We start from the raw sequence: 23423 nt of genomic DNA on the forward strand, positions 1-23423 counted from the left end.
AGAAGTTAATTTTTTTATTTGTAAAAATATGTTACTATTATTTTATAAAGTGCCTTGTGACAATTATATGAAACATGAAGAGCTAAAAAACTGAAAGGTCACAATATTTCATGGAGCATTTTGTGGATTCATAAATATGTAGCAAACTTTGCTATCGATATAACTTTATATTTTCAGTGAAAAAAACTGCCTTAGGTGATACATCTTCGATTTTAATGCAAAAAAAAAAAGTGACCTAAGGAGCAGCAGACACTCACGATATGTCACTCTGGTAACGCTAGGAGTGGTGGTTCCAGGTAAAGTGATGCCACCACAGCGCCCTGGTACCAAGTTAATATCATCTAATGCGATGTCACCCTGAGGTCCTCCACCCTGAAGACCTTCAAATGTCACCTAAAATGAATAGCAACATTATTTGTAACCAACAGGCTACATAAAAAATTTGCATATTTAAATACAATTTTTATTTGCTTTTTCTTGACTTATTCAACAAACGGATGGACTTATGACTCATACCATTTCACTTCTCAAAATTTCAGATCTAATGCTATAAAATCTGATTTTTTGTAATTTTCCATAACAAAAATGGACTTAAAAGACTATTATTTCACCTACCTGCCAGTTGGAGGTGCTGCTCAGGTCTATCTGTGCATAGTTCCAGATATTTCCCTTGTCACCTGTGGCATTCCACACCTGTCTGGACAGCTGTGGCTGCAGGAAGTATACACGAAGAGTACCTATGTCTGGAAACCATAGAATAAAGTACTTAAGAATAGAAAAAAATGTCAAAAATGCTGAAAAGTAGAGAAAGTTTAGAATGTACAAGCAAAATTCAGTGTTTAAAGTACTATCAAAGATAAAGGAACTCTGTATACTTACCTCGACCAAACATGTGATACCAGAAGGACAGACAAGCTCCTGTGGGCTGTGGTTTCAGAGTTTCACTGTACAACCAAGCTCGGTTTCCTTTGGTACGACCTGATGCCTCCATGTATACATAAAATCCTAGAACAAAACACAGTTATTTATCAAAACACTAGCCAAATTGCACTTCATTCCTCTGTCAGGTTTACTTTCAATTGTTAAAAACAATTGCATCATATAAAGGTAAAAAAGGTGAATCCAATATAGACAAACATAACAGCAGAGGTTAAGTGGTCTTACCTTGATCAGAGTTGCTGGTGTGATCTACACTTGGTCCAGTGCCTCCAGACAAAGTTGCTCCTGCACTTCTCAGCCAATCAAATTCATCAATATTCACATTGGTAAAGCCGCAGTAGTCTTTTTCAAAGTCACAAGATCCTGGTGGTGGGCAGGCACCTGGTACAACCTTGATGTCATCCAGGGCAATGTCACCTTGGTAACTGTTGCCACAGATACCTTCAAAAATGGCCTGGAACAAAAATCCACCTCATTTTTAACAAAATTTAACTTCCTTTTGTCTTTGAAGGATATTGGTTTTATTATAAAAATATGCCAATTAGAAACCTAAATTGATGGCATTGCATATTGATTTTTACCCACACATTTTTCAAATCACAAAATGAAAAACATAGGTAATCAATGGCAATGTTTCAGCTAATAACAGAACTTCATTTGTCATCAACGTAAATGAAATAATACATGCAGCACAGTCTCTGTGATAATAATAATAACCCAGACTCACCTTCCATGGGGCAGACTGAGCTTGCACTGTGATCTGTTGGTATATCCAAACGTTGCCTTGGTTACCAGTCAAAGTAAACACTGGGTTCCTTAAACCAGCAGGATTATTTGTGGTGTCCACATACACATTCAGTGTACCTATGGCATTGCCATACATGTGATAGGCAAACTGGAGACATTCTGTCTGGCCTGCTGGGTAGGATTTACTGATCAGGCGAGCTTTTTGTCCAGGTTGGCGAGGAGCCGAGGTCTCAATGAAGACGTAATAACCTGGAAATGCGAAAACAATTTAAACTGCCGGCTAAAGTTTGGGGAATTCATTAAATCACTTTTTACTTAATCAAACTTTCAGGTTTTAAATAGATAAAGGTAAAAATAGTGAAATACTTCACAGAGATCAACCAAAAGCGGTCTGTGATTAGAGCAGCTCCTCTGTTGCAAAAACAAATAGGCAAGTAATAAAGTTATTAGGCTGTGGCCCAAGGTGTATGCTAACCATACTGGCTCCTGGTAGAGTGGTCAACTTGTGGTCCAGTGCTGCTAGATGAAGTGCCATTTCTCTGGCGTGTCCAGTCAAAGTTGTCTGTGTTGTCTTGGGTGAAGTCACAGAAATCTGCCTCAAAGTCACATTCCCCTACAGATACAATGAGAATGAAAATTGATGCCCTCTTTTCCAAACAACTGAAAGTATTCTGTTATGTGGCCAACTGCTTATCTTCAACAGCAGTTATACCACATGCTTATATCAAACATCCATTTAGAATAACATTGAAAATAGACTAGAAGACAATGGTACAGAAATGTCAACGCTTGGTGTTGGGATTTTTCAATTTCCAAAAAATATAAATGAATATATAAAAGTAAAACATTGACTACATACTTGCTGTTGGACATGGTCCATTTGTCAACATGAAGTCATCCAGGCCAATGTCTCCCTGCCAACTGTCTCCAACCAAACCTTCAAACACAATCTGAAAAAAAAAATAAAGAGAGAAAATAAAATTATATATCCAAGACAAATAGAAAGGATCAGACCAACAAGGCAATATATATATATATATATATATATATATATATATATATATATATATATATATATATATATATATATATATATATATATATATATAATATTCACATGAGAAAGATATTTCTTTCAATAGATGAAAACTACCCCAATAGAACAATTAACATACAAGCACAACTCCATCCCTTCTCAAAAAAAGTGAAAAAACCAATGCCAGTTCTCACCTGGAAGTTAGTTGGGTTAGACACAGTCCTCTGAGCCTGCCTCCACACATTACCCTGTGTTCCCATCTTGGTCCAGATCAGTCGTCTGCTGCCTCCAGACTGGATGTATACATTCAGGGTGTTGACGTGGGAACCAAACATGTGGTACCAAAAGCTGAAGCATTTTCCTGGTGCAGCTACTGAGCTGATGGTGCCGGAGGTCAGCAGGGCTCTTTCTCCACGACGTCTTGGGGAGGAAGTCTCCAGGAATAGGTAGTAACCTGAGAACAGTGCGAAAAATAAATAAATAAGTGTCAAACTTAACCCCTCTGAAAAATAATTTCAAATTCTTGTTTACGAATTGATAAGCCCTAATATTCTTAATCTTGTAAATTAAAGGAGGCAATTCTTTGTGGGGAAAAAGTAAAACACTAAAATTTTCTTATTCCTGAAAATATTATAATATTTGTCAAATTTGTCGCATCTTCTGCTGTAAGTCAGATTCACATGCCTATGTACTTCAGATAGCTAAATACAGCCATTTAGTGAAAAGTATAGCATGGGGGGCTGCCTGCATCAATCTCAAAAGTGATATTTTTGGCTTGCAAAAAGTTGGTGAAAAAATCTCATTACTGTTAATATTAGGCTCACCTTTTCCAGAAGTATGGTCCCTTGAAGGTCCACTGCCCACTGTTGGTGTGGACTGGTTACTTCTGGTCCAGTCAAAGTCATCTGTTGTCTCTTGGAAGTAGTCACACAAGCCAGACTCAAATGTACAGTTCAAACCTAAAGTAATGTGGCACAAAGTAAAATGAATCATTTAGAAGGTTTTTTAGAAATAACTACATAAGGATTTGCTATGAATATACTATATACCATAGAACTGTATGCAAAAAAATGACACCATCTATCAAGCAATGGCCTTATGAATGGCTTCTTTTTCAATTTATATAGTCCCACATTTTCATGATTTTGTAGGTTAATTAAAAAAAAATTCTATACCAATATTCTATCAAACTTACTTTTATCCGTGAAGACCTGTGTAGGGTCACAGTCTTGGAAGTCCACGTTGTCCACTGCAATGTCTGAGGAGGTCCTTGGGAAGAACGATCTGTTTGGCAAGGCATCAATACGCACCTAAAAGTTCACATATTTTCTTGTAATTCAAGATGATAAAGAAAAGTCAATGATGAATTGCTCTATGCAAATAATATTGTTTCTTATGTGAGTAAACAAGTGATTCTTAAGAGTCTTAATTGTTGCAAAATAGACAATAATGAAATCAAATTTTGTTGGGGTAAATAACTAAGCACAATAATAAGGTTGTTAGACACAGTTCTGATGTCAGAAAAACTTTCATCAAATAGTCAGAAAAATCTCATTACTGTTTTAAGCACCAACACCACCAAAAACGCCAGAAATCCCCAAATAGTCGAAAAAATCTCAGCCCTGTGCAGGGGCATCCAAGCACACTAACCTTGTACCCTGCAGGCAGAGGCCCAATGTCTGCACTGGCCTTGTTCCACTGGTTGCCCTGACTACCTATGCGGTTGAAGATGGAGGTGAACTGTCTGGTGTCATTGCCATTCACAACCGACACTCGGAAAGTGCCTGGGAACAGAAAATATCAACGTTTGTTACCAGTTACAAAATACAGACCATTACCCCATGCACAATTCTTCAAATAACAAACCATATGTATGAAATGTCTCTGGTCGCTTTCCATATTGTTACTGCCAAATTACTCATTCACAATTCAGTTTTAAAGAAATTTCTAAATTATGAGCACAAAAATAAGAGGGCCAAAATCCAGAGAGTGTTTGCTGCCTGATTTCATTTCCTCTTACCCTCATTCTATTCCTTAAAACCTACAGATTCATAAATTACCACCCTGCAACTAATGACCCCTCCCGTCAGCACCCTATTCCCTCCTGTACCTGCATTCTGTCCATTCATATGATAATAGAAGTTAATCCTGCAGTTGGGTGCCGTGGCTCCAAGTGTTGGGGTCTCAATGCTGGCTGACGTCAGGAATAAACCTGTAGAGGCCTCCACTAACATGTAGTAGCCTGGATATAGATGATAATACACGATATACATAACTGTAACATTGACTTATGTCCGTATATATGTCAGACTGTACACTAGAAAATATTGTCAATTATCTGTGATATATTCTACACCACTTTTTTGAATTAATAAAAAATAACTAAAACTATGAAAAACATAATATTCAATTTTGTTGATGCATTATGACTACAATGCAAATTCTAAAACTTAAATGCATACATGTAACAAAGTCAAATCTATAATACCTTGAGCTCTTCCATCAGCATCTGATGTTGGTCCAGTCTGGGTCTGAGAACTTCCCTGGTATCTCTTGAAGGCAAACTGACCAGAGTTAATGGTCTTCCAGCCACACTGACCAACTTCAAAGTCACAAGTACCTACAATGACCACGGGAAGTCTATAATTTTCTTTCCTGGTGTATGATCAAGAATTTATTGAAGGATAAATATATGATTAAGTGGCCGGTCGGATGAGCAAGTAGACCAGTGATTGATCAATTCAGAACAGTGATTCATAGTCAAATATGTAACGAGGACTTTATCTGGGATTAAGATGAATTATTACATTTATATATATATATGAATATGAATATTGTGATTAATATTCATATATATATAAATGTAATATTAATATTACATTTATATATATGTGAATATTAATCACAATGATATCCAATAATAAAGCTGTAACTGGTATCCTTACCACAGACTCTTTCATCAGAGGAATAAAAACACTGTGTGGCAAAGTCACAGACTTGTGTCTTTGGGATGCAAGTGGGGTTTCCTCCTAGACAGGCAAACTGGTCAGATCTGCAGACAGAGGGAGGTGTCACAGTGGGTGGAGAACCTGAGGGCAAGGTGACAGAACCGCCTAGAAGAAAACATTGCAATGTTGATGCTCACTCTTTCAAATAGTGCAATAATGATATAAGTCAGTAACATATTAAAAATCTTCACTGTAAAAAAAATTTATGTGCTACAGTAATTTGTGCATTTTATATGATCTTACTTCACAGACTTCGATTAAAAATACAAAATAGCAAAATATCAGAACACTGTCTTGCTAGTTAGTCTTCATCATGCTGGTTTAATGTTGTGAAGATTTTGAGAAAAAGTAGTATGAGGCCAACTTAGTCCCTGCTGAGAGCAGACATACCTATGGCAGTGCAGTCACTGGTCATGGAGATGTCATCAATTGCAATATCGCCCTGGTAACCGTTACCAACTACAGCTTCTATCACAACCTGAAACAACAAATATCAACATTTTACAGCAGAAAATGCAGCAGCGTTGATAATAAAGAACAGCAAATTTTCAAAATTGTTACTATGATCTATCTTAATATCTTTTGCCTTTGGTAGATTAGTAATATGTTAGATTTCAACAATATAATTTTCCTTTCGTCTTCAATTACATGATAATTACCTTTAGTTAATTTGCAAAAACAAAACTTCTTTTGCTATAAATGACTAGAAAGTCATGGTTACCTTATGAAATAGCAACCTATGCTACAGCAAAATTTTAATTTCTGTCAAAATATACCATCAGAATCTTACCTGGAAGTTCTGAGATTCATACACCTGAACTTCTGCCCTCTCAAAGAAGTCTCCAATGTTACCCGACTTGGCCCAAATCTTCCTGAGTGCTCCACTGGTGGAAAGTTTAGTGTACACATTCAGGTCACCAATATTTTTACCAAACATATGGTAGTAGAACCGCACCTGTAATGTGGAAAAGATATGAGATAAGTTATTTTTTCTTCATTTAATGCATTGAATGTAAATTTTATTTAAAAATCAATATAACTCTATGTGCAAATCTTCTACATTAAAAAAGGAATTTCATAACTAAAGATTTTACATACTAAAAAAAAAAAAACTAAATTAAATTATAATTTTTGAATATTTCAGACAACTGGTGATGTACAATAATTGTAAATAAATTGGTGTATAATGTTAAAATAGCTTCAATGAAAATTAAGAAGTTGAAAAAACAAATGGTTTTCTAATATCTCCAGTTCACACACCATGCAGATCTTTGTGGCCCTCTTCCTGGTCTGGGTTGGGGCAAACACTGGGCTCACCAGCCTGGCCTTCTCACCCGCCACTCTGGGTCTGGAAGTCTCAATGAACAGGTAGTTCCCTGGAAACGAAGGTTCACAGCTTCACCTTTAAGTATCTTCTTTATAGCATTGTCTTTTGGTCAGAATCATTTTTTTTTTATTGATTGCCACTGTCGTAGTGTTACAGATTGAAGCTATCAGATCCCAGAGATAATACTATGAAGCAATATATTATTATTTTACCAAACTATGGGTGTTGAAGTTCAAGTTCTGAATATTATGTTTTTAAATAAATAAACCATATTAAGATGTCCTCTAACTAGCATGACTGACCAGTATTGAGTCCAGTGGTGTGGTCCCTGGAAGGTCCAGTGTTGGAGCTGGATGTTCTGCCATTTTGTCGTGTCCACTCAAAGTCATCTGTCCTATCTTGTTGCCAGGAGCACAGACTGGTCTCAAAGTCACAACGGCCCGGGAATGTTTGGTCTGAAGGTAGTAGGGCATTAAAGAATATATTTTAAACAAAAACGTACTATATTTCAGCTGATTTTTGTATTGTCAAGTTATGAAATATATCTTAGTGTGGTGAATATAGGATTGGTGCATAGCATATTTCTATATGAATGAAACAGATTACAATACAATAGGACATAAAATAACCAAGAATAACACTTCAGGTAGGTTACTTTTGATAGACTTTAACTGAATTATAACTGAAAAATATCCTACAAGGTACCCATTCATAATTGGGGAGCAGTATAAAATATTTATATAACAAAATAAGTTGATAAATACCACAGTAAGTGCTTGATGTGGAGTATTCATCTGAGCCATCACCGCAGTCATCAGAGAAGTCACACTGGCGATCCAGACCAACACAAGCACCGCGGGCACAGCGGAATTCATTGGCACCACAGGTTGTTTTTGGTTCTGATTTAGAAACAGAATCACAAAGTAAAAATTCAGACAGTCCTTTTTCTTTGTTAAAATTTCAATGGTTGAACAAAATGAATTTTTCCCTGAACTTGTTAAAATGTGTCTAAGCTATTAATTTAATATTACTAAACCAGTGATATGTCATTCAGTGGTATCTGATATGCATTACAACATTAAAATGCTTTGTGATGAATTTCAAACAAAATGTTAATGGAACTTTCATATGATGTGTGATTTTATACTATAACAAGAGGGTTCAAGTTGAGATAATATGTTATGTAATTCTTAGAGATGAGAACATAGGTTCTTGTAGTCTATGAGGAGATGCGGTAACAGTGACTTGTATCTGCTGGCATGTCGTGGAATTCTGTGGTACTAATAAACCATGATAAAGATAAAAGTCTTCAACATTTCTAACCGCATACACTCACCTGGGAAGATACAGTTGTTCAAGGTGATGTCATCTATAGCAATGTCTCCAAGCACATTGAAGGATCTCCTGGCTTTAATCACAATCTAATAAAAAAATAAAACATCATCAGCTGAACTAAATTTGAAACTGAAAGATCAACCACAAAATAGCTAATCTGCTAAAATGAGTTTTAGACCAAAAAGAGCAATCACAAAATTATAATAAAAATTTCAACTTCAAATATTTCATGAGAAGATGTAGGATTTTTAGTGTGTAGAGCTAATTTAATAAAACATTTTTCCAATGCAGTAATAAGAAATACAGGGAGTGTGCTTACCTGGAAAGATGAGCTAACTCTGCCAATGTTGACAGTCGCCTGCTGCCACTTGTTACCTTGGTCTCCACTGATACCAAAGATCACTGTATCCCTCTGGCCTGCCCTGACCACCACCTGCAGCAGACCTATGCCTAGAAATAGTGTAAAAGAAATTATGAGCAAACACACTGAAAAAAATATTTAATCTAAAAGCATATCAAAGTTTACAAAGTGCTGACTTGCTCAAAGCAGACTTCAACACTGGTCTAGCAAAGATGTTCATTTAATAGAACATTGTACAGAGAAATGTGGCACCAAATATTTTTAATTTAGTGAACATTAGTGCCATCTGATTTCAAACACCCCCTTAAAATATTGCCTTAAAATTTTATAAAATTCACCCATATATCTTATCTATAATACTAAACCACTTCTTATAGAGATATAATAATTACCTCCTGTAATCAAATAAGAAAGAAAAAAAGAGAAGTTCTGCATAGTTCAACAAGTCTCTTCTTACCTATTCCACTCATATGGTACCACAGCTGTAGCTGACATGTCTCATAGCTAGGCTGAAGCACAGGTCCCACCAGTTCTGCTATGGCAAATGATCGACCCAGGCTGGCATCAATGTACATGTAATGACCTGAAGGGCAAGATTGAAAACATGTACCACACAATATTGTAAGGATTGTTTTCATCCTTATTTTCCCTTACAAAAAAATCAAAAACTTTACAGAAGTCATAGAATCATTTAAAGATATTAAGAAAAATTTAAAGCCAACTGTGCACTGTGCACCTTAAAATAATAAATTAAATGTAAAAATGTTTACCTAACCCATTAATAGCACATTTATTGTACTTTACAGTATCTAACACAGAAACTGGCAGAAATATCTAACAGTATCTGACATTTAGATACGCTGGAAAAATAACGCTAACCACTAATGCAAAACAGTCACCTACCAAAGGCATTCTGCAGGGTATGGTCATAGGAAGGTCCAGTATTGGAAGTGGCTGTAGCATTCCCACCACGCAGCCACACAAAGGCCGTCCCTGACTGACTGACAGTGTTCTGTGTCCAGCCACACTGGTTTGCTTCAAAGTCACAAGCACCTAGGAGAGATAAAAGCTACCTGTACACATCATATACAAAACAGATGGAAAAAAATATCTAGTCTAGCTGCAGTGAATATTTTTTAAATAAATGAAAAACCTGAAGAATGAAAACTTTCCATGATATAACTGACTCATGCCACACTATGAAAATAAATAAATCAAATTAAATATTTTCCTGTATGCCTGCTTGCTTATCTACAGAGCATTTGTTTAAATTTGGTGGTGTGTGTGTGTGTGTGCGTGCGTGCGTGCGTATGTGTGTGTGTGTGAGGTACGTACCACATAAAGACTCATCTGCTCCATTAGAACAGTCTTTGATAAAGTCACAGGTCTTGTTGATAGAGATCACAGTCTTCTGAGGGTCATCACAGAAATAAGATAGAGGTAAGCCTCCTAGAATTAAAAATTTAATATGATCATTACATAGTCTGAAGTATATTATATTTATACTTTAAACAATAAATTGGTACAACATATACAAAATTTGAATGAAAATGCAACAACAACTATTTGACCACATATTTAGAAAAGAAATCTTTAGTCACCATGATTTTAAATTGCATCTTAAAGGCAAATGTTTGCATGTATTCAACAAAATCATATCTTACCTCCACTACAGGCTCCATCCACCAGGGCAGTGTCATCTATGGCAATATCACCACGGTAACCATTACCAACAACGCCCTCTACCAATAGCTGAAATAATATCCACCAAGGAATTATGATACCATACATTCACTTTGGACAAATTACTCAAACTTCAATTCACAATCCATGTTTGGTTAATTAAACATGCAAGCAAACTGATAGAAATTATAATAAAAAAGAGGACAGTAGTGAATGAAATGTGACCAAAATTATTTAACCCATTTTAAACAAGGTTTATAAACTATTAACAGAAACAGGCATCAATCTACTTGAAAATCTTGAAATTCCTTTTTTAAATTCTTTATTGCAACATGTACGTTTTAAACCATGATTTGTTTTAAAGCTAATCTTGTTTACAAACTGTGCTATAAAGAAATGTTAGTAATTCTTTGAATGACTGAATCAGTCTCCATTTTGTGTTAAGGAGTTTAAAGAGTTGCAAAGCTAGACCAACCAAAACAAACTTTAATTTACCAATTGGTAACATAACCTACAATGTGTTGCTTTTTATTCTAGTAGACATTGCAACTACAGAACCTCCACACCTCCACATTCAATAAAGACAATACAGCATACAAAGAATATAGTACAAAATATATCAAGAAAATTAAGAGACCATTTTACCTGATAATTATCATATGGGTTATCAATGGTGACCTGAGCCTGCTGCCAAGTGTTTCCTTTGTCTCCAGACTTATTCCACAGCAGTATGTTGGTAGGATACCCACGGTAGTTGAGGTAGACATTCAGTGCCCCTATCTGAGAGCCATACATGTGGTAGGCAAAGGTAAAGCACATCTGGTTGGACAGAGGGTTGGGGGACAGGGACTCTGAGACCAGGACTGCTGTTTGGTTAGCTGTTCTTGGGCTAGAGGTCTCTATGAACATGTAATGACCTAGAAAATATAAAAATATAATCAATATTATTGTTTCTCTCTCTCTCTCTCTCTCTTTCTGTTTTTTTTTTTTTTTTTTTTTTTTTTTGAAAAATTAAGCATCTAGCACAGTGCACTGTTTTTAGTGTCAGAAATTTTTATTTATAATAAAACATCAATCAAATCCTACCCTGGGCTGTCTTGAGTGTATTATCTGTAGCTGGTCCAGTGCCCACACTAGGAGTGACTCCACGTCTTCTTTCCCAGTCAAAATCATCATTATACTGTTGTGTCCAGCCACACTTGTCAAGTTCAAAGTCACAAGTAGCTGAAATATCCAATCAACAAACTCAAATGAGTAATTTATATAATAAAAGTCTATTATGAGCATCTTTCATCACTACAATATGTCAATTGCTTTACTGAATAAAACCAGCCATTGTTTATGTTATATATCTGACCTGGTTTTGCACATGGTCCATCAGTGACTGCCACATCATCTATAGCAATGTCTCCTCTGTAGCCATACCCTACTATGCCTTCAAACATGACCTGAAACAGGAGGTGCCAATATCAGGTTAACAATCTTGTCCCATTCCTGGTTAACTGAGGGTCTATTTATACAAGTCATTATTAAAAAGTACACAGAAAAAGAAATAAGAAAAGCACTAACCTCATACTTGGTAGCAGATTTAATATTCACTCTGGCCATCTTCCACTGGTCACCTTGGTCAGAGGACAGGGCCCAAAGATTTGGTCCTTTGGTGCCCCTTACACCAGCAACATACACATTCAAACTGCCCACATCTGGCCCAAACATATGATACCAGAAGGTGAGACATGAGCCTGTGGTGGCTGGGTGACTGGGCCCAATTATTACAGCTGCATCATTTTGCTTTCTTGGACTTGAGGCCTCAATGTACATGTAGTGACCAACAGCTGTCCCATAGGAGTGGTCAGCACGGGGTCCAGTGCCCACTGAGGTGGTGTTGCCACTGCCCCATGACCAGTCAAAGTCATCTGTCACGCCCTGCTGATAGTTGCAGATGTTGTCGTCTTCAAAGTCACACACCTCTGCAATTGTGAAAGGAAGAATTGTTTAATGGTCCTTTTGCTACAAAAATCATTTATCTTCATTAAAATTGATAATTAAATTAACAACTTAACACATACTTCCCTACATATCTCTCTAATATACAAACCACGTCCTAATGGCTTAATGTTTTGACATAAATTCAGAACAAAGCAAGTTATTTAACCAAGTATACTTTTCATCTACAAATAATTTGGACAAGTCAACTATAAATGACCATCTCATCATGCCACATAATTCCAGTGTATCATACTGCCATAATGAAGATGTCACTTACTGGGATGTGGGCAGGCTCCAGGAAGGATCCTGACATCATCTATAGCAATATCACCTTGGTAACCTGGTCCACGGAGAGCTTCAAATATAAACTGAAAAAGACACAAAATGGAACAGGTTTTTAAAATTCACTGTTTGCGATATTTTTCTTTTAAAATTTTCAAGATACATCTCATTTTGCAATGTATACATGAACACACTGCTTTCAAAGTAACCAAAATAAAAATACACTAATTATGATACAACCACTGACCTGTCCATTTGTACTGGATGACCTTAGAGTGACCAGTGCCTCTTTCCACTGGTTACCTTGCGTCCCCTGTTTAGTCCACAACTTAATCATTCGCCTATACCGCCCATTGTAGTAAACGTTCAGCGTGTTAACATGTGCTCCGTACATGTGGTACCAGAAGTTCAGACAGTACTGATTGGAGCGAGGAAGGCCAGGACTGAGGAGGCGGGCAGTGGCATTGGCTTGCTTGCCTGATGCTTCGATGTACATGTAGTAACCTGGGGTGTGTTGAGAATGAGGTTTAGAGTTTATAATTCAGAAGAAAACATAACGCTTCCTTGATCATACATATCTTTAGAAATTAAGGAATATACTGATTGATGTTTTATGGCACACATTCATAAGTAAATTTGCTGGATCTGTAAACAAAAAACTATAGTCATCTCATGATCTAAAAAAAAAATAAAATCATTTTTTTTGTTTTAAGAGATCTGATCTACAAACTATAGCGGACTTGCACTATATGTGAGAAATAACACAAACATGCACATGAATATATGCAAATGAATAAATATATCTTGAAACTTTAAAATGAACATATACATATATTATAAAACTATGTATAAAGAAATGATCTCCATACCCCCAGTGCTCCCAAGGGTGTGGTCAAAAGGTGGTCCAGTGCCTGTACTACCAGTGGACCCTCTGGTCCTTGACCAGTCAAACTGGTCCTTCTGGGTCTCTTGTGTCCAGCCACAGGTTCCAGTCTCAAAGTCACAGCCAAGGGATGGTACTGATAATAAAATAAGAGTTAAAATATTATGCCTCTAGATTGTATATATTAATAAATATTCAACTTAACATATCTTTTTTTTCTGGTCACTTCTTAATGACCCTGATATTTATTATTATTAATTTATTAATAAAAAAATAACAATTATGTTCACAAAAATTGTTAACAAGAAAATAATCAATTGTTTATATTATCAGTTGTAAAATTTCAAATTATCACATGTTGTATCCAGGTTTACAATACACATATCATACTCCCATACCCCCCACCCACCCCCAATCCACCCACCCACTCTTCTCCTTTAAGACCACACATACAGAAGTATCATCACCATACTATATGTGCCTACCTGCAGTAACTGTGGACGGCTGCTGTGTGGTGGGCGTGGTCAGAGAACAAGCTCCTGAGGCCACACTGATGTCATCTATGGCTATATCACTGGTGTAGTTGCTTCCTTTATAGGCAGCAAATGTGAGATCAAAGGTGCTGCCACTAGTGAGAGGCACCTGGGCCACCTGCCACACATTGCCCTTGTTTCCAGACTGGGTGAAGACGGTGCTGGACTGACTGCCAATTCTCTGGACTACTTCTAGTTTGCCTACACCTAGACACATTATGGAAGAGAAACACGAGTGATCGTGTCCCAGATTTACATGTTTAAGACAGCTTATACAGCAAACATTTCAACTGCAAGGTACCACTGATGGTGCTAATCAGGTTAATTTGTTGTAAAGGGGATATAAACAGTATCGATAATATTTTTTAACAAATATCATGACCTCTTGTGTGTGTTATATTCAAAATGAAACACTACGATACTGTACAATGTATGTCGTGTTGGCACTTATTGTGTAAATTAAACTTCCAAGTTCACTGTGCTATAAATTGGCCTGTAAGGACAGAATACGTGTAATTCAACATTAAAAGACATGCTGGGACTGACCACTGTCCACTAATTTTATCTATGAGAAACCATACTAACCTGCTCCATACATGTGATACCAGAATGTAAGACATGAGGAGGTGGTGGCCTGCAGCTGTTCACTGACCAACAGTGCCTTGTCTCCTGGGCTGCTGGCAGTACCACTGGTCTCAATGTACATGTAGTAACCTGAAACAAATGAGAATACACTATCATATTTATTATTACTATTATTATTACTCATTTATTCAGCTAATATATGTATACACATCAGATATTGGTATCTGTCAGAGCTCTTGAACTGATATATGAAATCATCAAAGTTTAAGATTTGAAAATAAAATCATTAATAAAATATTTATTAAAAATATAAAATAAAAATTTAGAGTGAAAATGACAAAAAGCTAAAAGCTCTTTAAAAATCACTTTAAAGGTAGTTCTTGTCTGAATATCTTTCATAAGGCAAGGCATTTCCACATTTGTCATACATGCTTACATGCTTATTTTAAATTTAAAAAATAAAAAAATCCAACCTGAAGAGGCCCCAGTAGTGTGGTCAACACTTGGTCCAGTAAACCTGGAAGGTGTTCTTCCGTTGCTGCGTATCCAGTCAAACTGATCACCTGTCTGTGTGTTCAGATAGCCACAGGTGTCTCTCTCAAAGTCACAGGATCCTTGTTGTGGGCAAGTCCCTGGAGTTATGTTGATGTCGTCAATGGCGATGTCACCACGGTAACCACTGCCACTCCTGCCTTCGATGACAAGCTAGAAAAAAGGAAATTCATGTACAGTGGTAAGTTGCATGTCCAACATTGAGAACTTTTGTTTTAGCTGAGATAAAATCAATGTACAACAAATGTTTTTTGCTATTATACTTTTCCAAATCTGTATTGAAATAGTTTTTTTAGATATGTAAAGTCATAATCATCTCAATTCCTTTTACCCCAGATATATAGAGTAGCCTAAAATAACTCCACAATTTAAAAAGACACCCACACATCTAGCCAAAATCCACGAAATGAAATGCTCAAATTCCTACCTCAAAAGCCCAAATGCTCCTAACATTGACCTGTGCAAGACGCCACTGGTTTCCTTGATCACCATTCTTACTCCATAACTGTGACTTGCTGCCAGTAGCAGGTTGAAGGTAGACAGTCAGTGCTCCAATGTCTGCTCCATACATGTGATACCAGAAGGACATACACTCCCCAATTGGAGCTGCTGGGAGCTGTGGCAGGATAAGACTGGCAGTGTCTCCTGCCTGTCTAGGTGCCGAGGCCTCGATATATGCATAATAACCTGAGATTTGGAGATGACATTAATAGTAATCAGTGATAACATTGGCATTTGTATAAATCATTAATTTGAAGTCACAAAACATAAAGTGAATTTCATTTTCAATTCATTGCATTTTAACATCAAATTGTTGAAACTGAATTGTTTCAGTTGAATTATTGGTTTGTGATGGCACCCTCTTTCAATTTCCAGCATATGAGAGCTTCAGATTGAATTTTGCTAGTCTCTGACTGTTATACTCACCTTGTCCAGTCCCTGTGGTGTGGTCAGTGCTGGGTCCAGTGCCTATACTGGCTGTAGCATTGTTACTCCTGGTCCAGTCAAAGTTGTCCTGGCTGTCCTGGGAGAACCCACACAGGTCTACCTCAAAGTCACAGTATCCTATACCAGAAAAAAATTCATATTATTTCTTCAATTCATCTTTTCCTTCCAGGCTTGTAATAACATTTATCAAGAATGGATGTCTTTTCTGGAAATATGCAATATCATATATTTTTGTACAGTGAGAATTTCTCTAAGCACAAGCAGAAAATTCTACCCATTTTAAACCTCTAACCTCATGTAACCAACTGTTATTATCCTGAAAACAAACATGCATTGCTGTTCAATCATCAGAACTTACTGCTGGGTGGACATGGACCAATCAACATGTCCATATCATCTATAGCAATGTCTCCTGCAAATCCATTGGTCAGGACAGCTTCAACGAAGATCTGTAAGGAGAGCATTTGTTAGTTTTGCAGAATTTTATGCCACATCATGATTAAAAACTCCTTTCAATCAAAGCTTATTGATGAAATGCTGAGTAGAAATAGATATGCTATCTTGCTTTTTGATTTTGAAAATGAAATATGAATCACCAGCTCCAATAATAGTGCTATTACAAAGATCAACAAAATGAGTATGATCATAATACATAATCATGACTGTTTTTTACCTGATAATCATAGGAGCTGTTGATGTTCACTTGCGCTTTCTTCCACTCATTCCCTTGAGTACCAATCCTTGTCCATCTCAGGGTGCGGCGGCCATTTTGTTGCACATACACGTTCAGGGTGCCTATGTGGACTCCAAACATGTGATACCACATGACCAGGCAGTTCCCCCTTGGGTCAGTTCGTGGGAGGACAGGGGTCTTCAGTACAGCTCTGTCATTGGGCTGTCTTGGTCTGGAGGCCTCAACAAACAGGTAGTAGCCTAGGGAATTGCAAAAATTGGGATGTTGCATTTAAGTGGGTACTTTAAGTTTACTAAAAACCAAAAAGTATGAAACATGAGGAGATAAATTATAATAATTGGAAAGATGCAAAATAGCAATGGTTTTTATTTCTAATATTCTAATATCTGTGTTATTTTCATTAAGATGATAAACTGACCACTTCCTGTGTGGTCAGCTGGAGGTCCAGTGTTGATGGATGGAGAGGTGGTGTTAGTGCGTGTCCAATCAAAATCATCTCCAGAGGTCTCCTGAAGCCAGAAGCAGTTGTCCACATCAAAGTTGCATGCCACTTTAGATGGTCCTTCAGAAACAAATAATTAATAGGTGAGCCAAAGACACAATACTTGCAAATATGTATGTGCAATTGTTAACACACATTTTATGTCATATGATATGAGATTCACAATAAGGTTCTTTACCAGTAACTCAATATGAATGCTTTATTCCTTCACACATTCATTTTTAGTATTCAAACAAAATATTAAATGCTCACATAGAAAATGTCCATCATATTTCTAAATTACAGGTTAAGTTTGTTGTCTCCCTCACCTTGTTGTACAGGATCAGCATAGGGAGGTAAAAATGCACAGCTTCCATCAATAACCTGGATATCATCTATGGCAATGTCTCCCCTGTAGCTGGTGCCACGGACACCTTCAATGACGAGCTGGTAAAAAGAAGAATTGAAAATGTATTTTATGCTTTCAAACGCAAAAAGAAAGTAAGAAAAATGCTGAGCTTATTACCTAACTTTTAGTTATGTAGCTAATCACAAAAATATCTGCATGTCTTTTCTCAAATTTCAACAGGCACTAAAATGAGATTTTGACATCAGGCCCATTTAAGTCATTTCCCAAGGAAAACGACTTTGTCCTTCCGTTAAACTTGTCCTAGCCTTGACCCTGCCCCAGCCTTGACCTTATCATCATCCACGACCTACCTGATGTGGTCGACCTCCATATGCCTGTGGTATTGGCACCTGTGCAGGCTGCCACTGATCTCCTGTCTCACCAACCAGTTGCCACAACAGAGACTCAGTATTGATGGAGTTCCTGGTCTGGTTCACCTTGACGTATACATTCAGGGTGCCAATATCAGCTCCCAGCATGTGGTACCAGAAGGTCATGCACTTGTCTTGCCTGGCTGCTGGGAAGATTGTGCTGCCAAGGCGGGCAGTGTCTCCTATCACTCGTGGTGAACTGGACTCAATGTAGGCATAGTAACCTGATGAAGAAAAATAAGGTTTTAATGTTTAAGTAAGTTTTTTAATCAGCATGATTTTAATTTTTTCGTCTAATTCATTTTGCATGTTTGAAATTAAGCTTGATTTCATAAATTATCAGCGTCAAAAGTAAAGTAGTCATCCTGTTAAAAAAGAAACAACTATGAATAATGCATAAGTGTTTCTAGTAAGTGAACAATCCTGGTTCTTAAAAATTGATTATAAATCATGTATGTGTATACATGCGCCCATGGCACACTCATACACGTGTGATAAAGTTGCTGGAAATTGGTTTGATAAGATCCTTTTAAACAACAAGATTTTTTAAATACTAAATGTACCTGTGGCTCCACCAGAGGTGTGATCACTGGAAGGACCAGTGAAAGTACTGGATGTTGATCCTCTGCTACGTAGCCAGTCAAAGTCATCACTCTGTAGGTTGGTCCAAGTACAGTAACCTTTTTCAAAGTCACACCAGCCTAATAAAAAAGATGGTAGTAAATATATTACATTTAAACCAGTGAAATCTCATTTCTTTCACAAACAGAGGTATGCCACTTGTGAAGTTTAGTCCACAATCATTTTATCTTGCCCTCTTAGTACAAGTCACCATGATAAAAGATGAGTACTATTTATTAGCCAAAAGAGCCTACCTGGCTTATTACATTCTCCATCTGCAAACGAAATATCATCAATGGCAATATCTCCTTGGTAACCGTCACCCTTGATGCCTTCAAAGACAAGCTGATAGCTGCCAGTGCCACGAAGAGTCACTTGACCCAGGCGCCACTGGTTGCCATGATTATATGACCTACTCCACACAGGGCTTCCTCTGGCGTTTGGTTGTCCAGTGGGCATCTTGTACACATTCAAGGTACCAACATGGCGTCCATACATATGGAACCAGAATGAGGCACATTTTGCGGTATTCAGACCACTGAATGCGGTGGTCACTAAGCGGGCAGTGTCATTGATTCTCCTTGGTGAGGAAGTCTCTATGTACATGTAGTAGCCTTTCCCAGTGCCCAGTGTGTGGTCAGTAGAAGGTCCAGTGCCAACACTGCCAGTACTCCCCTGGCTGCGTGTCCAGTCAAAGTTATCTGTGGTATCCTGGGTGTAGCTGCATATGGAGGCATCCTCAAATGTGCATGTGCCTGTACCACCTTGGGAAATAATAATTTTCTAATTAGTTTATAATAGTAGTTTGTAGAAATAGCAGACAGTGTCATATTTGTATCTTATGAACCACAAATTTGTTGTTTGTTAAGGTGTGTGTAATCATACATGAATCTGCCATATTTAATATGAAGACATAATGTCCAAAACATTTCTTACTTACCATTCTGATTCTGGCAAGCTCCTTGTGATATTCTTAAGTCATCTAGAGCAATGTCTCCTCTGTAGCTGGTTCCCCTTATCGCTTGAAAGACAATCTGGTGCAAAAAAAAATGTACATTAAAGAGCACACCGACTAATAGGTCATAATTAGGATTATAAAAGTTGTATGACATCTGTATGACATCTGTCAATAGAGAGGAGGAAAAGAAAAAATATATATATACCATGTTGACAAAAATGTAATTTAACTCTCATCTGATCATTCGGGATTCTACGAGATATGCGTGCGCCTGCGTGGTACTCAATTAAGGTCAAAAGCATACATTTCCAGCATTTACTTGGATGACCTATATTTACAAGGTGAAACTAAGGAAGCTTGTGAGGAGAATGTTAGAGAAACTGTGCAATTACTATCGAAATTGGGTTTTGTTATTCATGAACAAAAGTCCACACTAGTTCCTGTTCAAATTATGGACCACTTGGGCTTTCGGTGCAAACTTGTCTAAATCTTATGACTCCAAATTGTTACTTAGCTTCACTGGATCTGAAGCATGCTTACTACTGTCCCTGTAGCTACAGAATTTCAGAAATACCTTAAATTTAGATGGAAAGGCAGTCTTTTTTCATATGTTGCACTTCCAAATGGACTAGCCTCTGCACCCAGAATCTGGACTAAGCTTCTTAAACCAGTTTTGGCACAATTAGGCAAGGTGCACAGTTGATAGGTTCCCTAGTTTCAGCTTTACCTGGGGTACAATATGGGGAACTACACTACAGGTCCCTGGAAATGGATAAAATTCTAGCCCTTAAGAAAAACAGGGGTAATTTTGATGCACATATGATTTTTAGTAACAAGGCAATCACAGACATAGTATGGTGGATAGATAACATCAACTTGGCAAAAAATTTAAGACTCCCCAATTCTGACTGTATTATTCAGACAGATGCATCAAAAATGGGATGGGGTGCAGTGTTACAAGAGTCCACAACAGGGGGTAGATGGCAGAAATGTGAAATGACTAAACATATTAATTTTTTGGAACTTAGGGCGGCCCAGCTTGGGTTACGGTCTTTTCAAAAGGACATTTGTGGAAAACATGTACAGTTACAGATGGATAATACTACTGCTGTTGCATACATAAGAAATATGGGAGGCACCCATTCTAGTGAATGTAATGAGATCACCCTTTCTATCTGGAAGTGGGCAATTAAACACAACATTTGGCTCTCAGCAACTCACATCCCAGGTGTCCTTAATGTTGTGGCAGACAAACATAGCAGACATTTTAATGATAGGACAGAATGGTCTTTATCCCCCTCTATTTTTGAGCATTTAGCTGCATTCCTTGGGAGACCTTCTGTTGACCTGTTTGCCTCCAGGTTGAATCATAAGACAGAACTTTATTATGCCTGGAAACCAGACCCCCATGCACTTGCAATAGATGCTTTTCAGCAGTCTTGGTCTGTAAACTTAAACTATGCATTTCCTCCTTTCAGTATGCTGAATCAGGTCCTTCAGAAGCTGCAGACAGACCAGGCCGACATCTTGCTGATAGCTCCACTGTGGGCCACACAGCCATGGTTCCCAGTCCTCCTTCAGATGCTCTACAGAGAACCAGTGCTGTTGCCGCCAACACACAAAATCCTGAGCCTTCCGCACAAAAAAGGGGAGGTGCACCCACTGTCAGACAAGATGAGGCTGATGGCATGTTTGTTATCGGGAAAAGCTTACAAGAAAAGGGTATTTCAGGCAAAACTCAAGACATTATTATGCAATCTTGGCGGACTGGCACACGAAAACAGTACAACACCTACATCAAAAAATGGATTAATTACTGCACTAAACTCAATTATGATCCCTTTCAGCCAAGTGTGCCACAAATATTAGGATTTCTCACTGAACTGTTTGAAGCTGGTCTTAATTACAGTGCCATTTGCACTGCAAGATCTGCTTTATCAGCTTTTGTGCAACTGAAAGATTCCTCAACACTTGGATCTAACCAGCTCATCAAGCGTTTCATCAAAGGTGTTTTTCACAGCAGACCTTCTTTTCCCAGACACCAAACCACATGGGATACAAATATTGTATTAGCATACCTAGAGAAATTATCACCAGTTTCAGAACTTTCAGACAAAGATCTAACACTCAAACTAGTTATGCTGGTGGCACTGATATCAGGACAAAGATGTCAATCAATTCATCTCATGAACCTTAAAACAGTGTTAAAAACTGACACAGGAGTGGCTTTTTTAATTGATGCATTAGTTAAACAGTCTAGGCCAACAAAAGATCAGCCAATCATAAACTTACCTGGTTTCCCAGAGAACAGCAGACTCTGTGTGTTGAATGTGTTACATGAATATTTAATTAGAACTAGCAAATATAGAAGTAGTGGTGTTTTACAACTTTTTCTTAGTTACAACAGACCTTTTAATCCTGTAAAAAAGGATACGATTGCTAGATGGATAAAGACAGTCATGTTAAAGGCTGGAGTGGATACAAGTGTGTTTAAAGCACATAGCATACGTGCAGCTTCTACTAGTAAAGCTTTTGCTGCCAATATTCCCTCAGTACCATTTTACGTACAGCTGGTTGGAGTAACAACAATACCTTTTCTAGGTTTTATAACAAACCAACAGTATCACAGAATACTAGTTTTGCGTTTTCAGTGCTTGAAAAACTGTGATTATGATTCATGAGAATATTGTTTGAGTTGCATTAAAAAAAAAAAAAAAAACTTGTTTCAACAGTTCTTTGTTCGTGTTCACGACAGCTTTGAAATCTCGTAGAATCCCGAATGATCAGATGAGAGTTAAATTTAAAGATTAAACGAGACTTACCTGTAAGTTGAAGTTTGATTGGAATTTAACTCTCATCTGGATCATTTGAGGGATTATACGCCCACCCTTATTTTCAGTTAACACCCACCCTTCTTCCTTTGTTGCCGTGAACACTCAACTTTAAAGATTGAGTACCACGCAGGCGCACGCATATCTCGTATAATCCCTCAAATGATCCAGATGAGAGTTAAATTCCAATCAAACTTCAACTTACAGGTAAGTCTCGTTTAATCTTTAAATTAAATTTCAAAGAGACTTAATGATAAATCATCAAATCAATCTGCCTCAATGGTTAAAAACACAATTTCATTCGAAATATATACTTTTTTTACCATCAAAGAAAAAGAAAACCTATTTTATTAAATGACCATATTCAAACAGAAAAAGTAAACTTACTTTGTAAGCCCCAGCCTGGTTGACAGTAAACTGTCCCAACTTCCACTGATTCCCCTGGGTTCCTGTCCTTGTCCAGAGAGGTAGACCCAGGATGTTGCCACCATTATTCAGGGTGTAAACATTGAGTGTGTTCACATGGGTACCGTACATGTGGTACCAGAAGCTGACGCAGTGGGACTGGAAGTCGTTGATGGTGTTACTGAGGAGAGTTGCTGTGTCATTAGGACGGCGTGGTGCTGAGGCTTCAATGTACACGTACCATCCTTGGTCTGAAATAAGTGAGGCAAATAATTCATAAGGTAGGATCATGTCCTAAGCTGCTTACTAAGGTCATGTGAATAATGAAAAAGAGGTTCCAAATTCTTATTATTGTCATTCTTTTACATGCTGAACAATATTACCATGGGTTTCTTCAATGCACTTCTGACAATTTGTCATATACAAAAACTTATTTTAAAAACTT

General features: G+C 37.4%; 1 protein-coding gene across 2 annotated transcripts in view; it reads right to left on the reverse strand.

The window, feature by feature from the left end:
- The window catches only part of LOC106164417 (uncharacterized), a 104467-nt gene that overhangs the window by 24566 nt on the left and 56478 nt on the right, over positions 1-23423 (reverse strand). For both annotated transcript variants that reach the window (XM_087002878.1, XM_087002877.1), the window contains exons 101-146: positions 22961-23229; positions 19725-19818; positions 19039-19548; positions 18727-18864; positions 18104-18387; positions 17713-17830; positions 17321-17464; positions 16882-17141; positions 16567-16657; positions 16188-16325; positions 15688-15947; positions 15182-15413; positions 14709-14837; positions 14076-14330; positions 13577-13726; positions 12955-13211; positions 12703-12793; positions 12006-12406; positions 11794-11884; positions 11523-11660; positions 11082-11353; positions 10418-10505; positions 10089-10202; positions 9657-9806; positions 9211-9336; positions 8712-8842; positions 8394-8478; positions 7822-7956; positions 7360-7512; positions 6991-7106; positions 6521-6685; positions 6121-6208; positions 5668-5835; positions 5211-5342; positions 4833-4964; positions 4373-4506; positions 3918-4032; positions 3547-3681; positions 2917-3176; positions 2546-2636; positions 2162-2299; positions 1667-1935; positions 1165-1393; positions 880-1005; positions 616-743; positions 258-393 (exon numbers count right to left, since the gene is read on the reverse strand). In XM_087002878.1, coding sequence (XP_086859004.1) covers positions 258-393; positions 616-743; positions 880-1005; positions 1165-1393; positions 1667-1935; positions 2162-2299; positions 2546-2636; positions 2917-3176; positions 3547-3681; positions 3918-4032; positions 4373-4506; positions 4833-4964; positions 5211-5342; positions 5668-5835; positions 6121-6208; positions 6521-6685; positions 6991-7106; positions 7360-7512; positions 7822-7956; positions 8394-8478; positions 8712-8842; positions 9211-9336; positions 9657-9806; positions 10089-10202; positions 10418-10505; positions 11082-11353; positions 11523-11660; positions 11794-11884; positions 12006-12406; positions 12703-12793; positions 12955-13211; positions 13577-13726; positions 14076-14330; positions 14709-14837; positions 15182-15413; positions 15688-15947; positions 16188-16325; positions 16567-16657; positions 16882-17141; positions 17321-17464; positions 17713-17830; positions 18104-18387; positions 18727-18864; positions 19039-19548; positions 19725-19818; positions 22961-23229 — 7866 coding nt within the window. The remainder of the gene's footprint in view (positions 1-257; positions 394-615; positions 744-879; positions 1006-1164; positions 1394-1666; positions 1936-2161; positions 2300-2545; positions 2637-2916; positions 3177-3546; positions 3682-3917; positions 4033-4372; positions 4507-4832; positions 4965-5210; positions 5343-5667; positions 5836-6120; positions 6209-6520; positions 6686-6990; positions 7107-7359; positions 7513-7821; positions 7957-8393; positions 8479-8711; positions 8843-9210; positions 9337-9656; positions 9807-10088; positions 10203-10417; positions 10506-11081; positions 11354-11522; positions 11661-11793; positions 11885-12005; positions 12407-12702; positions 12794-12954; positions 13212-13576; positions 13727-14075; positions 14331-14708; positions 14838-15181; positions 15414-15687; positions 15948-16187; positions 16326-16566; positions 16658-16881; positions 17142-17320; positions 17465-17712; positions 17831-18103; positions 18388-18726; positions 18865-19038; positions 19549-19724; positions 19819-22960; positions 23230-23423) is intronic.

This window comes from Lingula anatina, chromosome 1 (assembly GCF_051362555.1).
Source record: "Lingula anatina isolate TDL-2025a chromosome 1, LinAna3.0, whole genome shotgun sequence".
NCBI classification, from domain to species: Eukaryota; Metazoa; Brachiopoda; class Lingulata; order Lingulida; family Lingulidae; genus Lingula; species Lingula anatina.